We start from the raw sequence: 13,315 nt of genomic DNA, 5'->3' as shown, positions 1-13,315 counted from the left end.
TGCTGAACCCTTTCCCTTCTCGGACCCACACACCCACACACACATACGTTGTATTATAGGCTTTGCTTCTTTCGGTTTGTTCGTCTCGTACGCTCTCCATCACTGGTATAGCCGAGTCGACGACAACGAACACGGGGGCGTCAAGGCGACACCCTTTGCCCCCTTCTGTTTCGTGTGGTCGAGTGACGCAGGCGCTATTTCTGTGCTCTCTAGCTGCGGCTGAGTGCCGTGTTGTCTTTTCACCGCTTTTAAAGAGCAAAGCACACACACACACATACCGTTCGACTGTTGACTACACCCAAACGTAGGGGCAGCGCGACACTCTCGTATTGTAGGGCTGACAGCAGGAAAAAAAAGAGAAAAGCGGAGGGACCTTTTGTGTTCTTTTCCCTTAGTCCCTTCGGGTGTCGGCAGAGCTCGGTTTTATTTATCGATTAACGCCCCCCCATTTTGTTGTTCTGTTTGGTACCGCTCGGTGCCTTTTGTCACTTCTGCTGCTCTCATCGCCTACGGCGAGTCTTCACCCTCGCTCTTGTTCTCTCTCTCTACAGAAATTCCTCACCACGTGGGCGGCAGGAGTGGATAGAAAGCGCTTGCGTTGCCGCTCTACGCACTACGCGCCCTCATATCCACACACACACACACATATTCTTAGAGAAGTTACGCTTCTCTGCGCCAAGCGCCTACTTTCGGGCCTTTGTAGGTGACACCCCCACAAGCTCACACTAGCCGTGGCCTCCTTTCTCGCTTGTTTTTTGAGCGTGTTGGCCGTTCTCTCTTTCCATTGTTAGTGCGGCTGTGGTGCTCCGTGTTCATCTGCGTCTTTTGCACCCGTGTCGCTGTTTCTGCTTTACCGCTGCCCCCGTCTGTCACCGTCGCTGGCCTCTAGTAGACGCGCGTGCATCTTCGCCACCTTTCTCTGGAGCGCACCTTTCCTTTTTCGTTTTCTCTTGCTGAGGGGACGCACGTCTGCACTCTGCTCGTGTGCATGTGTCTGTCCGTAGACACGCCGGCCTCATCTTCGCTGCCACGCCCTTCTGCCACTTTGCTTGACAATACGTCTTGGTTGGGGCCTTACGATGATTTCAAGCACCGAAGTCAAGAGTCAGGAAGCCGGCAGCGCCACCACAGGCATCTCTGCAGTTTCATCCCCTGGTGCGACGGGAGCCCATGCACCAGGAAGCGGGCTCACTTCGTCGCTGCGCCGCACAGACGTCACATCGTCATCGACCACACCGTCTCCTCCGGTGGAAAACACAAGTGACATCGTTCAGGCTGAAGCAGCCTCTCCTTCTGGACGCAAGCAGCGGCTCAGCTTCAAGGACAAGCAGCGCCAACGCACTGGCGCTATCGGTGGCGCTGACTTTGTGCTAAGATGTATGAACCTATTCCCGACGTGCTCTTCCATGAGCCCCAGATCTTCGTCCTCTCCCCGAATGTCGGGCCTTTCTCCCGGTCAGGATCGCCCCCTCCAGCAGCCGGCCTCGAGGACGACTACGGCAGCAGCATCCTCATCTCTTACTGAGGGCGGGATAGCAGATCTCGAGCCTTCTCACAGAGGTGGCCGCAGTGGTGCGTCCCGTCCACCAAATCGGGCGCCGGTTGCTCTCACCACCTCCGATGCGCTCACGGAGACGGGGACAGTTGAGGGGCGCCCTATAGTGCCTGGCTCCACGGGTTTGCACACCAGCTCAGAGAACCTCTCCGTCACGAGCAAGCAGGCTGGTTCATCACACCAGCGCTCTGCCAGCCTTGCATCTTCGTCGACACCGCAAAGTTCGCTGAATCTGCCGCTGTTAGACACTACTGGCAGAGCAGCAGAACCTCCACTGCATTCACCCTCGTCACCAGAGGGTTGCACCTCTGTCAGCTCGACACCGGGCATAATGGCGATGCCGATAAATGCCCACGGCACGAAAGTGTCCATCCCAGCTTTGCGGACACAGACTACCAGCGGTAGCGCCACGACCTCTCCAACTGGGTTTTGGGACCGAGCAACACCGGAGGAGCTCCCCACCCCGTCACCCGTGTCGCCCCCCTCGACAAGCTCGCCAACGTTGAGCTTTAAGAATCGGCAGCGGGCCGCAGCGGCGATGCGGAAGTTCGTCATCACTTCAAGCTCAGGAGTTGGTGCCCTATCAGTGAGTAGCACGACTACCACGTCCTCCTTGCCGGCGACTAGCACTGCTCCACTCACAACACACAGCCCATCGACTGCGTTGCTAGAGAGAGCTACCTCCAATGCGATGCCGCCTGTGATTCAAGAATCGAGTCCGCCACCTGGTTCTCCTTTCCTTAGCACATTGTCCCAGACACCTACACGAGATCTAGCCGCACAAGTGGAGTGCACAGGACTGGCTTCTGTAGATAGAAGTCGTAATATGAGTATCGAGGGGGGTGCTGGCGAGCCGTCAGCGGCCCGGTCACCTCCGAAACAGCAGGTCGCTAAGCTCACAGCTACTCGGAGCCCAAGGCCGTCACTCCCGCCCCTAGACACCGTCGCTTCTGCGCTGGCTTCTCACTTGAAGGGGTGCACGCAGTCCGAAGCCTCGGTAGCCGCGACCACGAAGCCCCAGTTTCGTTTCTTCACTCAAGGCTGGCTGGCAGAGAACGAGGGGGGTCCGAGTCCAGATGCCATGCAGAGAGGAGTATGTGGGCAGGCCCGTGGGTTTCGGGACCGCAGTTGCAGCACTGCCACTGCCTCCACCAGCCCCGCCAACGCGGGTGAGGGCGACAAGAGTTATGTGGGGGATGAGGAGGAGAGCCTGTTGACCTGCCCACAGAGCGAGAAGCGTGTGCACTTCTACAACCCCAACATCCAGTCGACGCTGGTGGAATTTCAGACGACAAGTCCGTGCCTGCGGCGGAATACGAACTCTAGCGCGGCTGACTCACAAGAAAGCGGCATCGCCGAGATGGCGAACTCTACAGAGTGCTCTGACAACATACCTAGAGGACTAAGACGGTCGCAGACGTCGCCGAACGTTCTCACTGGCGAGTCAGAGGCGGATGTAATGCAGACACCCTGTCCTTCAAAGGGTGCTCGACCTTGCTCGCAAACGCGCACAGAAAGTCTCGAAGCAGCCACTCAGTCCACTGGGAGTGGGGTGGCGTCGCGACGTCTTCCTCCGGAGGTGCCGTGTACGTCGTCGATGATGGACTCGCCACCGCTGGAGCTCAAACCTGCACCGCAGCACAACGTGGATGGCGTGCCTCGTACTGGTTCTTTACCGCCTCATATTCGTGAGATGCGCGCGCGAACCACGAGCCGCATTGTAGACCGCTGGAGGCAGCACCACCAGCCACCCACACCCCAGCGGGGCACACGTAGGACTCACGACCTTGTCTCGTCACACTCCAGCCTAGCACTTGCTCTTTCTACTGAGAACTCTATCTCTTCAAGCAGTGCGCAGCTGAGCAACGCCGCATACTCACGCAGACGGCATCGCAACAAGATGCTGGCGCCAGACGGTACCGTGATTACCATCCCGCGCACCGGCGTTCTGGGAGGCGCAGAGAGCAGCGGTGTCTTCTCGCCCTCGCCACTGGGACTCCATGGGCGCACCCGCACGGTCGGTGACCTTGCCGCTATGAGTGTCGCCTCTGGGCAACGTGACGGCACGACTCTGAACTCCCCACCTGAACTCACGTCGCTGTCCTTACGATCCACTGCCACGTTGCAGTCGACCGTCAACCCTCGACTCCCTTCGTTCCGGACTCAAATAGTGGTCGAGCCTTCACAGTATACTGATGCAGGCTCAGCTGACATACGCAGCAGCCACAGTGACCTTCCGATTCCCCTCTGCCAGGTCCCAGCCACCACGTATCTGCCGTCTGAGTCGTCAGGCGAGTCGTCGTCGACAACTTCAGCTGAGCTGAGCGTGCATGCTGGCGGTCTTTCGGCCTTTTCCTCTGGTGTCTCTCCGCTGCCCACGCTGCAGAACACGAGCAGCCACATCAGCCAGCTCGCAAAGGTGTCGTTTGCGATGTCTTCAGTGCTGATCCCAGGTGCGCAATCACCCAAGGACCTATCCAAGTCAGCGCCACGGGCCAAAGCTGATACTTCAGCCGGCTGCATCTCTATTGATGATCCGATCACTTACACAGGGCGGCGGCGGCAGAGCGTGACCAGAACAGGCGCCTACCCATCCCCAGGCGGCGGCGTTGTTGCCTCCACGGCTAATCCAGACGATTTTGAGGACTCCGATAGTGACTATCTACCGCGCAACTTCAGTGTGATGAGTGCTACCACGGCCGAGCTGCGCAAGCTGCGCCGTCGTAGCAACTACTCCAGTCTTCACTATGGCACCATGACTGGCTACCACCACAGGCGCAACGAGCAGCGGCGGGAGAGCAGGGCAGCCTCGCGAAAGGGCTGGCGCCTCGGCGACAGCGGCGGCTCTTGGTCCCAACAACGCCCTGCCACAGAGAACGACAGTAAGGACTCGACGGTGCTGTTCTCAGCGACTGGCATTGCTACGAAAGGTGGCGCCAGCAGCAGGGCTGACAAAGCGGACACCGACGATGGTGGTGACTCAGTGTGGGAGCAGAAGGGTAGCGTTGAGGACGGCACTTCGAACGATGAGGATGACCTTCTTGGCGAGATGACGCATGGGCAGTGGCGCCGCCGCAGCGAAAGTCGAGCGAAGGCTGGCACGGCTGCTGCTGCTGCTTCGGCAGCTCAAGAAGACGACGGAGACGCTGCACAGCGTCGCAGAGTGGGGATGTGGGCTTCGGTCGAGCACGTCTTCCTACCTCAGTACGAGCTCGTGCCAGAGGTGGCATCGACGGTGCCGCTCACCGTCCCTGCATCACCCCACAGCAACACGAACATTAGCACCAGCGCCGTAATCAGCGACGCTGAGATCAAACAGCACCGCTGCTCCTCACCTGGGAGCATTTTTGACAAGAACACAAGTGCAACGCTGTACACCACGCCCGTGAGTGACCAGCAACCATCTCACCCATCGCCTGCCGCTGATTTGCACTTCACACCCATGCGAGTCGGCTCGCCATTTCTGAGAGCCACTAGCGGAAGCTTCATGATGCCGACGCCCCTGACTCCAAAAAGCAGCCCCTCTATGTATCCTGGCGGCAACGCTGGTCGCTCGCAGCCAAGCGGCCTTGTTGTTCTGCCAGACGCCAACTACAGCGTCGATACAAAGACGTCTGCGCCGCTGTCGTGCAGTCAATTCCGCCGCACTCCTGCGCAGACCACCGGCACGATGCGTCTCGAGCCGGAGGACTTCACGTTTGGCACGGTGGCCAGCGCGTACAACATGGACCCAGAGGAGGAGGAGGAGCTCCCGCAGGGCTCGTCTGATGCAAAGGTGGCGGCCCGCCTCATCTTTGACTCCGCTACCGGCGTTATGCTGATGGACCCGTATGACGAGGTTGGCCGGTACGAGCGACAGGGGCACATGCCGCCAGACGACCAAGGGGGTGTAGCGGCGCCGCCAAAGCATAACGAGGAGGGATTGGGGGCAAAGGGCGGCCGCGACGCGGGCGATGACGAGTCCAACGACGGCGCGTGCCACTGCGATGCCGCTTTTATCGCGAAGGACTTCAAAGGGCCGGACTGTAGCCGATACGATGCGAACGACCTCTACGACCACTGTAATCGTTGCCATCGGCGGCCAGCTGCCTTTCTCTGCTTGCACTGCCTTATGGCGGTGTGTCCATCGCACGTCCGCCGCCACCACCTGCAGAATCCGAGCCTGTGCACGCTGTTTCTGAATCTGCTAGACATCATGAACAGCTTCGACCGCATATTTTGGTGCGAGAAGTGCCAGCAATTCACGTGGAAGCACACCGAGGTCTACGACGCGCTGGTGGATCAGATCGCCTTCACACGCGGCACGTATTTGAAGCAGCCCGCCCGCGACATACACTGTGTCGGGTACGAGGTGCGACTGAAGGATGTGACCGCATCGGCAGCGGTACAGCAACCTTCAGTGCCAGTGGTCAGTGCCGAGACCCACGCTCGCGCGCATTCCATCCATGTCATGCCACCTGCCGCGACCCTCAATCAGACACTCTCTACGTCATCGCTCCCTGTCACTCCGCAGCTCATCGCCTCGTCGCCGGCCACAGAGGCGTTAACAGCATCGGAAACGTGCCCCGCCGCTGCACGCAAGCCGCAGTCGATTTCAAACGCGTCTGTGCCGCCAAGCGGAGGCTTACAGCTGACGACGGGAGCAGATGCCAGCGTCTTTGATTTTTCCCCCGAATCCCCGTCTAGTGGCGGGCCGCCGTTGCGGCTGCGTCAGAGCGCTTTTTCGCTCAACTCCCCATTACAACTTCCTGTGCGCTCGCCGATGCAGAGGTACCTCAACCGTGACCCGCACTTCTCTGTCAGCAACGCAGTCACCGTAGGCGAGCCAGTCACGAAACTCTGCGCGCTTGGTGCGAGAGTGCAGGGGTGGCGTACAACCCAAGAAGACGCCGAGGCGGTGTTCTTGGTCGACATCCCAGCCATCTCCGAGGAGGTAGTGCACCGAAAGGAGCTCCAGGCAGTGGCGGCAGCAGCCGAGGCGGCCGCAAAAAAGTCACATGAGACGCTGGACAGCGGAGGGGCTACCCGACGAGACTCCTCACTTCTGGCTTACGATAGCCACGAAAGCAACACACTGTCCATCTCCGAGAATCCCCCCCAATTCATCTCGCCACTTAGCGCGATGGACAGTGGGGCACATGAGGGGGTCTGTATGAGTGAGGAAGACGCAGCAGTCTCTGCCTCAGGAGCCGGAAAAGAGGAGGCAGATACGCCACCGAAGGAAACGATGCCGATGGCAGTATTCTGCATGTTTGACGGGCACGGTGGCGATGCGGTGGCGAAGCTGGCGGCTCGCCACTTCGAGGCCCACCTGCGGCGCGCGATCGAGGGAACGCGCCCAGATGACGTGCGTGCGCGCGCGCTCTTGTTCTTTCTCAAGGCGGAGACAGACTCGGCTACTGCTACGGGTGCGACAGCACCGTGGCTGCCCCCATCCTTGACAGCGGTCCCGACGTGCAGCGGTACTTTGAGCTACTTTGCTCCGAGCGCTACCTCCATGCCCACCCTAGCAGGCCCCGCGGCCGCTGCTGCAACGCTTATGTCGAGCCCACCCACGTCTGGTGATGCGGCCTCCGTCCCTATGCCGTACTCGCATCTTTCCTCCCCATTCCAAAGGTCATCGGGCAGCACAACTTTGCTGGCTCCAGGCAACCACTCCGCCGCCAAGCGATCAGAGCCGAACGGCGACGAAGCTTCTCTGTTACCCAAGACGTCTGGCGTATCGTTGACCCTGGCCGATGAGCTGCGTAACCCGTCTATCTCCGGGTCTCTCTCTCTTCTTGTCCCGGTCACGGCCGAGTCACTGCGCCTCCACGTGTCAGGCAGCGCGTTTGGGCCGGCGGGTGTAGGTGTGAAGGGAACATCCCTTGCCTCTGATGGCGCAACTGGGGGCGTGGGGGGCAGGAACTGTCACAACACCAGCACACGGGCGGACGCCTCCCCGGCTGCTAGCAACCCCGCCGGCAACTCACAGTCCTTGAAGCGCAACCGAAAGTCTGGGACAACGTTGGATGCGTGGGAAGCAATGGAGGAGCCGTTGCCGGACATGATCTCTGCCGCAGTGGGCATGGGATCGCCCCTCACTGCGATGTTCATGTCGAGATCGTTTACTGCTATAGACGACGTGCGACATGGGAGCCCCTTAATCCACAACACGAACGCGGTCGCCGGCAGCGTTGCCCTTTGCCCCTCCTCGGCGGCGGTGGTGTCGATCCCGGAGATGGAAATGCTGCGCCAGTACTTTGCGAGCATCATGGAGGATGCCCTGATTTCTCTCGATGACTACTTGCGCTCGACGCCAGAGGGGGCGCGTGGGGACTACGACTGCGTGGGCTGCACAGCCTGTGTGGTGGGCATCACTGCTAACTTTGTGCTGTGCGCGAATGTCGGTGATAGTGGGGCCGCCTTCTACACAAAGGACCGCATGAAGGTGATCAGCGTGAAGCACCGCGTTTCTGACGAGGCGGAGCAGGCCCGCATCCACGCCGCCGGCTACTCCGTTATCAATGGCCGTATTGAGGGCATGTCTGCCGTGCCGCGTGCGCTAGGTGACTTCGACTTCAAGCAGTGCGGCGGCCGCGACTCGCGCAAGCAGGCCGTCTCTGCCGTGCCAGACGTTACAATTATGCCGGTACCAAGCGACACGGATCAGTGGGGCATCGTACTTGCCTGCGATGGTGTGTGGGACACGGCAACACTGCACCAGGTGCACGTGGCGCTCACGAACACAGTCAACGACCTTGCCGTGTCAGGGTCAGCCATGGATGCTGTGCTGCGTGGTTCCGAACTCTATCACAACCGCCGGCGAGGCCCAGTTGCTGTTTTAGGGACTTCACCGCGGCGCTTGTCCTCAGACTCGCCGCAGAGCGAAGGCTGTTCTTTGCAGAGCAGTGGAGCATGCAGAAACAGCAGCATGAGCCCGTTGCCCATCAAGCGCGAGAGTCTTACCTCGAAGGCTGGCGCTGAGGAATCCATGATCAGCTACTACGATGACGACGACGGTGCGGCAACGAGACTTTCTCAAGTGGATGCAATTCTTCTCACGGCTGCCGCTGGCGTGTTTGCGCAGTGTGTGGCGCCGGAGGACAACGATGAGGGCATTGGTCTTGACAACTGCAGCCTTATCATTATCGAGCGCCGCAACGTGCAGGAATGATGGCGGGCGCCGTGCACCGGGACAGTTAATCGTTGGTCTTTGCCCGTGGGAGGATGCGAGGATGGGCACGTAGGTGCAGGTGCTCGATAACGCACCGGGATGGCAGAATGCCGCGCCTGTGCGCCTCAAAACCGCTCCTTTGAGTTTCGTTGCGCTGCCGCCGAGAGGGAGCTGAGGTGGCCGCCTGTGCCCTCCCCTCCTCTCTCTCTCTCTTCTACGGCCTTTGGCGTCTGCGCGCCCGTCCTCCTGTGTGGCGTCTCTTTTCTTTCATTGCCTTCTTTTGCTTATTTTGTTGGTGCGACCCCTCGAGGCCCGTCCATCTCCTTGTCAAGACGCGCCTTGCAGAGGGCCCGATCCCGGTGGCATCCACGTGATTCCTCTGGCGCTTTTTCTCTATTTCTTGCTCGTGGTGGTGGTGGTGTACGTGTAGAGAATCCCTGAGGGCGTGCCCTTATGTTTTGGTGGTGGATCGCTGTGGGCGATGCGGTAGTAGAGATGGTGAAAACACCTGCTCGTGTCTGGGCTGGTGTGGGATGCCGTGCAAAGTTGATACTGTGATGTACCAGACGACAAGAGTGTCAAATATATTCGATGCGAACCGTGGCACAGGTAGGCGTGCGCCTTAGTCGTGCTACTGGGCGGCTTTGCCGTGGCCACATACCCTGTTGGGCTCTCTTCGCTGCCCCACCAGCAGCAGAGTGTGTTGCTCATCGAGATGCATGGGGTGTATTCCCCCCTCCCCTTCCCTTTTCGCTTCCACCTCCTTAGCACTGACCCCCTTCCCTTGGTATCGCCTTGCTCTCCTCTCTGCTGTTGCAATTGACCATCGTGTCTTCAATCCCGACGCCCCTCCCCCCCGATTGCCTGCGACACAGCACTCCAACCAACATCCCCCCTTCTCCTTTTTTTTCCCTCGGTCTTTTCCTCCCTAGCGGGTGAAGGCGCCCTTCTCAGCACCGCCAGCAGGCCCATATCACTGTGGCGCTGGAGGGCAGACAGCGCATCACACACCACACCGAAGGTCGTCAAACGACAGAGGACGAAAAGAGGCGCGGAGTCAACGTTCCCCACTCACCTGTCCAGCTATCCACATCTGCTTTGTACAGACGCTCATTATCGGTAAAGAAGGGGAGGAGGCGCAGCAACAGGCCAAACTTTGAGCCTCCCCATTATTATTATTTTTATGTATCCCACCTTTGGCTTCGACCGTGTACAGTATCCGAACAGAGCACGTTCACACCATCCCACAGCACAAGGACGGGTGAAACTCCTTTTCTCGCTTGCTTGCCTCGCTTGTGTCGCTACTGTATCCCGCCACATTTGATCTCTCTGTTGTTGTGTGTTGTCGCAGTGCATGCCTTTCTGTACGAGTCTTCTCCTCGCGTCGTTTTTCCTCTTCCGCTACGCTACCGCTCTCCTTGAGCCTACCGTACGAGGCGAGTGCGCCTTGTATGAATGTATGTATGGGTGGGTGGGTCTGTGAGCCGGCAAGTGCTGTCTTTTTTTCGCACCTTTTCGCTGCGTCGAGAGCCACGTGTCGGAGAGTGGAGGCGGTGGTGTGTTTGGATTGAGCTCCGCCGCTGTCGGTGTCTGGTGCTTCGTTTTCCGCGTCCTCCATCCTCTGTTTCTGCCTTTTTTTTTCTTGCAGTGCTGTCGTCTCTGCCGCCCCTCCTTTCACCCCCCACTCCGCTCCCCACACTTTCATCCTCTCCGCGAGTTGGGGCACGGGACTGTCCACACACCCGAGGAGAGTCGGTACGTAAGCGGCACGGGTGCGGATTGAAGACCATTTTTTTTTCTTCCTCCTCTTCCTCTGTTTGTGCTTGTGTGACTCATTTCACGTTTTTCCCCTTCTCTCCCCGCTTCTTCAGCACTTTTTGGCGGGCTGGTTGGCTCGTATGTTTTGCTCCGCCACTACCCCCCCCTTTTTCTTTGCTCTTTCACTGCACTGTAATCGCTGTCACACTGAGAGATGCACGCCACTAGCGCCCCAGTTAAGGGCGGCGGCAGAGAGCGTGAGACGCGCCACAGGCTTGGGCTGGCCATTTCGGAGGCGTACACAGACGTTGGCAGTAGCGGCAACACTGGCGTCGCAGCGGTTGCTCAGTCATCTAGATTTCTTTCCCCCTCTGTCTCTCCGCTCTTTAGTCTAGCGCCGTCCACTGGGTGCGACACCTCTGTGAGTGACGTAGTGGACTCTTGCGTTTCTTCGTCAGGCGTTGCTGTTCATGAGGTCGAACACGCCACCGTCGCATCTCGGCGCCACAGTCACGGTGCTCAGGCGATGTCATCCATCCCACCCCCGCTGCCATCGCGGCCACAGGGTGTCCTGAATTCGCTTCAGGGCAGTGCCGCGGGCGGTTTCAGCCCAATCAACACGCGGGGACCACTGCGGTACCACATAGCCTACAGCGGTTCGCCACCACAGCACCGGACATCCGTGTTGGCGGCAGCTGCAACCCGGCCGAAGGCGGATGCTGCGACAGCCGAAAAGGGTGCCGCGGCTTTCGAACGCACTGACGTTGGCCCGTCAGCCTTCTCGACTGGTGGGCGGCGCACCTCTTTGAAGTCCCCTCCTTTCGTCGCAGCCGCAGCGCCATCGGGAGGCGCCACTGTCACCCGATCAGTCCTCACCAGCGGGCACGCCAATTCCCTATTGCTGCAAGCAAGAGCCGCGTTGGCCAAGGCATCTGTGGCCCGGGACTCCGTTAAGGTAGATGCCCGCAGCGACGACTACAACGCAGTTCCCCTAGGTGAGGATGCTCACGATTCCCGCAGTGGCTTGCCGTCTTCACTCTCTCAGCGTGTCGAAGGTCACGAGGGCCAGGGCCGTTGCGAAGAGGTTGGTAAGGAGGAGCATAAAAGCGACAGCGGTGCCGTCCCACGCGGCGAATCACAGAGGACCAGGCAAGCAACAGACGTATACGCCGATCAGCCGAAGTTGTCGCACGTTCCATCTCAGCTGAGAGTCGAAAAGTTGTTAGGGCTGGCAGCGGAGTCGGCTGCGACTCGGCGTCGCGTGGGCGTCTCTGCCATTTCCTTTGATCCCTCTTCCCGGAGAGCGCTTATTCGAGACCGCGCCGCGGCTTCCAACCCGACTGCAATAACGCCTGCCATCGAGGTATTTCACTCACGTGTGACGTCACCCTCTCGCCCCCACTTCAATCTCCCGGTGAATTGCACTGGGCACATGGAGGCACCTCTGTGTACCGCGTCAGACTCCCTGAAGGGGATTTCTGTACCCATGCCATCGGTGCGCTTCATCTACACGCGATCCTCCAGCAGCAGCAGCAATGCTCGAGGCTCTAAGAAGCCTACGCCTCTTTCGATACCGGCGGTGAAGGATGCCCTCGGCGATGACGTTCGTGCTACCGCCGCTGTGTCGACGGAGCCTGGGATTACCACACTCAAGGTGGCGGACCTCGCTGAGGAGCGCGTTACGGCCACCACGACAGCTGCCTCAACCCAACTATCACTTGCAACCCAGTTGCTCCTCAGCCGTAGCACGTTGTCGCGGCAACATGTCGAAGGAAAGCTTCGGCGGCCCAGTGCGAGCATCCCCGGTACACTTGATGCCACCTGTGCCTATGCGCGCACAAGGACGGCAGGGCCAGCCCCGCAGCTGTTCTCTGAAACACGCGATAGACCGACGGACGAGAAGCCTGGTGAAGCCTGGAGAAGAGATGTCGAGCACCCGGTGAATGACGCGCTGCAGCATACAGGCGCAAGGGACTTTGACGAAGCCTCGCAGTCGCGCCTGCAGCGGTGGCGCCAAGGTCAAGAGGGGAATCGCTCAAAGGCGAAGTATGTGGCCTCAATCAACACCTCGGCCTCACCGACTGTCGAGGGTGACACAACTTCCAGAGAGATGGTGAAAAATAATGCAGGTGTATCACCAAAAGGAAATGAGGTGAAGCCACTGCCAAGCGCACCAACGACGGTCGCGTCGGGGCAGCAGCAAGAGAGAGGGGAGCGAGGATCAGCACGAGGGGCCAGCGCCGCCAATGCTGACCTCGTAATCGCACCAGAGCCACCGACAGAGGAGCCAGAAAGGCAGCGCAGGCGATCCTTGCCAGTAGATGCCGGAAATACTGCTACTGCGCCTACTGCAAGCGAGTCCTTTCTCCTCAGTGAAGCAATGCACAGCGACGCTGCACCGGACTCACCGGAGACTGAGCTGGCGTCTGTCGACTCCAGGCGAAGCTCAAAAGTGTCGATGGCGCCGCGGCCGAAACTGCCATCTACCGCGAAAAGTGGAAGTGTGGTTGAATGAAATTGTGGGGGTTAAAAATGTTAAAAAATGAAAAAATTAAAAGATTAAATTGATTGGAAAAGGTGTTAAAATTAAAATTAAAAAAAAAAATTAAAAATTAAAATAATTAAATTAAAAAAAAAAAAAAAAAAATTAAAAAAAATTTAAAAAAAAAGGTGATAAAGGTAAAAAAGGATATAAAAAATAATTTTATAAAAAAAAAAAGGGAATTTTTGGGGGGAAATGAATTTTGAAGTGGTAAAATTTTAATATTAAAAAATTAAAAAATTTATAAAAAAAAATAATTTGGTTTTGAAAAAAAAAAAAGAGAATGAAAGGTTTTTTTATAGGG

At 58.4% G+C, this 13,315-nt stretch overlaps 2 protein-coding genes across 2 annotated transcripts; both read left to right on the top strand.

Annotated features, from left to right (window-relative positions):
• Nucleotides 1–1,079: 1,079 nt before the first annotated feature.
• On the top strand, nucleotides 1,080–8,711 carry LBRM_31_1080 (conserved hypothetical protein; the record flags this gene model as incomplete). Its single annotated transcript, XM_001567055.2, has 1 exon — nucleotides 1,080–8,711. The coding sequence occupies one exon, from the start codon at nucleotides 1,080–1,082 to the stop codon at nucleotides 8,709–8,711; it is 7,632 nt and encodes a 2,543-aa protein (XP_001567105.2).
• A 1,972-nt stretch (nucleotides 8,712–10,683) lies between these two features.
• On the top strand, nucleotides 10,684–12,984 carry LBRM_31_1070 (conserved hypothetical protein; the record flags this gene model as incomplete). The annotated part of the gene is made up of 1 exon (XM_001567054.2): nucleotides 10,684–12,984. The coding sequence occupies one exon, from the start codon at nucleotides 10,684–10,686 to the stop codon at nucleotides 12,982–12,984; it is 2,301 nt and encodes a 766-aa protein (XP_001567104.2).
• Nucleotides 12,985–13,315: the final 331 nt, after the last annotated feature.

Source organism: Leishmania braziliensis, chromosome 31 (genome assembly GCF_000002845.2).
Source record: "Leishmania braziliensis MHOM/BR/75/M2904 complete genome, chromosome 31".
NCBI classification, from domain to species: Eukaryota; Euglenozoa; class Kinetoplastea; order Trypanosomatida; family Trypanosomatidae; genus Leishmania; species Leishmania braziliensis.
The sequence above is the reverse complement of the archived record's forward strand: the minus strand, read 5'-3'. Positions and strand labels throughout refer to the sequence as shown.